The following is a 2,401-nucleotide window of genomic DNA, read 5'->3' on the forward strand; positions in this document are numbered from 1 at the left end:
AAGAAGGAAAAGGAGAGAAGAGACAATTATATCTAGACTTAGATTTGGGCATAGCACTTTATTTAAAATAGGTAAACATAAATATAGACACTGTACTGACCGTGGGCAATAAGAGACAATAAAACACGTCATGGTGCACTGTAAGAAATATGAGGGGAAAAGGTGGGAAATGATCCGAAACCTTAGAATGGAAAGAATAAATTTTGATTTAGTAGAAATTCTTAGGAAAAACTCAAGAGATAAGTGCCATGGAATCGTTTTTCATTACCTTAGAATAATCAATATGATTGAGAAGATTTGAGTCTTAATTTTAGTTTTGTTGATTTAGTTTAGTTTAGTTTTATTGTATTTGGAATAAAATAGGCAGTAGTTGTTCAGATCCACACTCGAATAATCGCTAGAGAACGTTAGAGGGAGTTTTGAAGGGTCGACGGAGGAAACAGGCTCAGAGGACTGACGCCGCGGAAGTGCTTCCGGTTTCACGTTTTGGCTCGGTCCATTGAACGATATTCTTGGCTTTTATCGCTGGAATTAGCAACAACTGTACCGTGAATGTAATTATCATGGGTAAAAGTACGGATGGAGATAGTGATAGTATGTCATGGCAGGAAGTAAATAATAAGAGGAAAGGAAGGTGTGATAGTTCTGGAAGTTCCAATGATGACGTGGACGTGAGTGACAAGTCCAAAAAGTGAAGTCTATAATTATAAATGGGAAAAAAGAGAACGAACAAACTGAATGGAAAGTGATGATAACGTTCAAAAAAGAAGGGGGACATTTTCACCCACTAAAACTAACAAAAGCAATTGAGAAAGAAATGGGTAAGATCAAGTTTGCTAAATATTTGAACAATAGAAGGCTGCTGGTCTTTGCTACAGGTCAACTGCAAAAGAGATAGATTTCTCAGAGCAGAAAACACTTAATGGGGGAAAGGATCAGTGCTCATATCCCTGGGAATGCAGCAAAGCTTAGAGGTGTTATCTATGATGTACCTTTGGCAATAACAATGGAGGAGATAATTCAAGAAGTGAAAGGAGGGAAAGTTGTGAAAGCCACAAGACTACAAACACAAAGAAAAGGGGTGAAATCTGATGGGAAATGAAAAAGCTGATGAGATTGCAAAGACAGCATTAAAACTAAAAGATGATGAAATAATGAAAGTTCCCTTTGGAAAAGGAGAGGCCAAATCATTAATTAGAAAAGCAGTGAGTGACGAATGGCAGAACAAGTGGGACACAGACAATAAAGGGAGACACTATTACAGCATTCAGAAATCTATTAAAGTGAAGGGTTTCAAAGGGAAATATAGAAGAGATGAAGTGATCTTTTCAAGATTAAGGCTTGGACATACTGGGTTAAAATCAACGCTGTATTTAATGACAAAATGTGTGTTTGATAAATGTGAGGTATGTAATGTTCCTGAAAATGTTGAGCATGTCATAATGAAGTGTAGTAAATTTGATTTTGAGAGGAACATCTTGGGTGATAAGATATGTGAATTAGGACGGGGATGGAATTTAGAAGGGATACTGGGGATAAGTGAGGAAACATGGGAGTGTTACGAAGCTCTCTTTAACTTTCTTAAATCTACAGGATTAGACCATAAAATATAGGGCCCAGACTATTATCTGATGTCTGTGTTTTTTTTTTTTTGGATCAGTAAAAGGTAACCTGAAATACTAAAACCATGAATTACACACTCCGGTACAGTAGGTGGCGGTATGCACCGGAAAAAATTGGTTGCGACCCGCCATTAATACTAGAGAAGAAGAAGAAGAAGAAGGAAGGAAGGAGGAAGCGTATTGTTCTTCCGGTGTTGTGAAAACGCGCCGAGTACATCACAGGTGAGTAAAAGACTTATTATCAATAATAATTTAAGTAACCTATCAGTTTAAGCGCGCGCTAGTGAGAGGTTTAATAGATGTTCATGTGAACGTAACACGATCCACTGAAACACTCAAAACAACAAGAGATTCATCACGTGGTTATATGGCGAGAATATGGTTATATATAATAAGACACATTGACAGCTGCGGAACTCTGTTATAGTTCAACACGTGTGTGACTTCCTCAGAGGAGTGTTAGATGAGTCTGGACAGCAGCAGGGAGGAGATCTGGAGCTGATGGGGGACGAAAGGGACACCTGGAAAGTTAAGACATTAGACGAGATCCTACAAGAGAAGAAGCGCAGACGAGAGCTGGAGGAGAAGAGTGACCCGAAACGCCCGAAGACCGTGAGAGACTCCTTCATCATCATCATCATAAACACAGAAACAGCGCTGAAATACTGAGAAGTCTGTAAAAACTGAAAATGAAGCATGATTCCCGTCTGTATTCACACATGGAGACAAACTATAAATAATATCTAACATTAATCGTACTCAGTTTAAGTAGTATTTAT

At 38.3% G+C, this 2,401-nt stretch overlaps 1 protein-coding gene across 5 annotated transcripts in view; it reads left to right on the forward strand.

The window, feature by feature from the left end:
* The first annotated feature begins 1,746 nt into the window (after nt 1-1,746).
* The window catches only part of cdk11b (cyclin-dependent kinase 11B), a 30,813-nt gene continuing 30,158 nt past the window's right edge, over nt 1,747-2,401 (forward strand). For 2 of the 5 annotated variants that reach the window (XM_042729057.1, XM_042729059.1), the window contains exons 1-2: nt 1,747-1,844; nt 2,075-2,234. In XM_042729057.1, the coding sequence (XP_042584991.1) occupies nt 2,124-2,234 (111 nt within the window). In that variant the 5' untranslated portion in view covers nt 1,747-1,844; nt 2,075-2,123. Of the gene's footprint in view, nt 1,845-2,049; nt 2,235-2,401 lie in introns of those variants that run through there. The other 3 variants (XM_042729058.1, XM_042729061.1, XM_042729060.1) reach the window with 3 other exon arrangements.

The sequence above is a fragment of the Cyprinus carpio genome, chromosome B8 (genome assembly GCF_018340385.1).
Source record: "Cyprinus carpio isolate SPL01 chromosome B8, ASM1834038v1, whole genome shotgun sequence".
NCBI classification, from domain to species: Eukaryota; Metazoa; Chordata; class Actinopteri; order Cypriniformes; family Cyprinidae; genus Cyprinus; species Cyprinus carpio.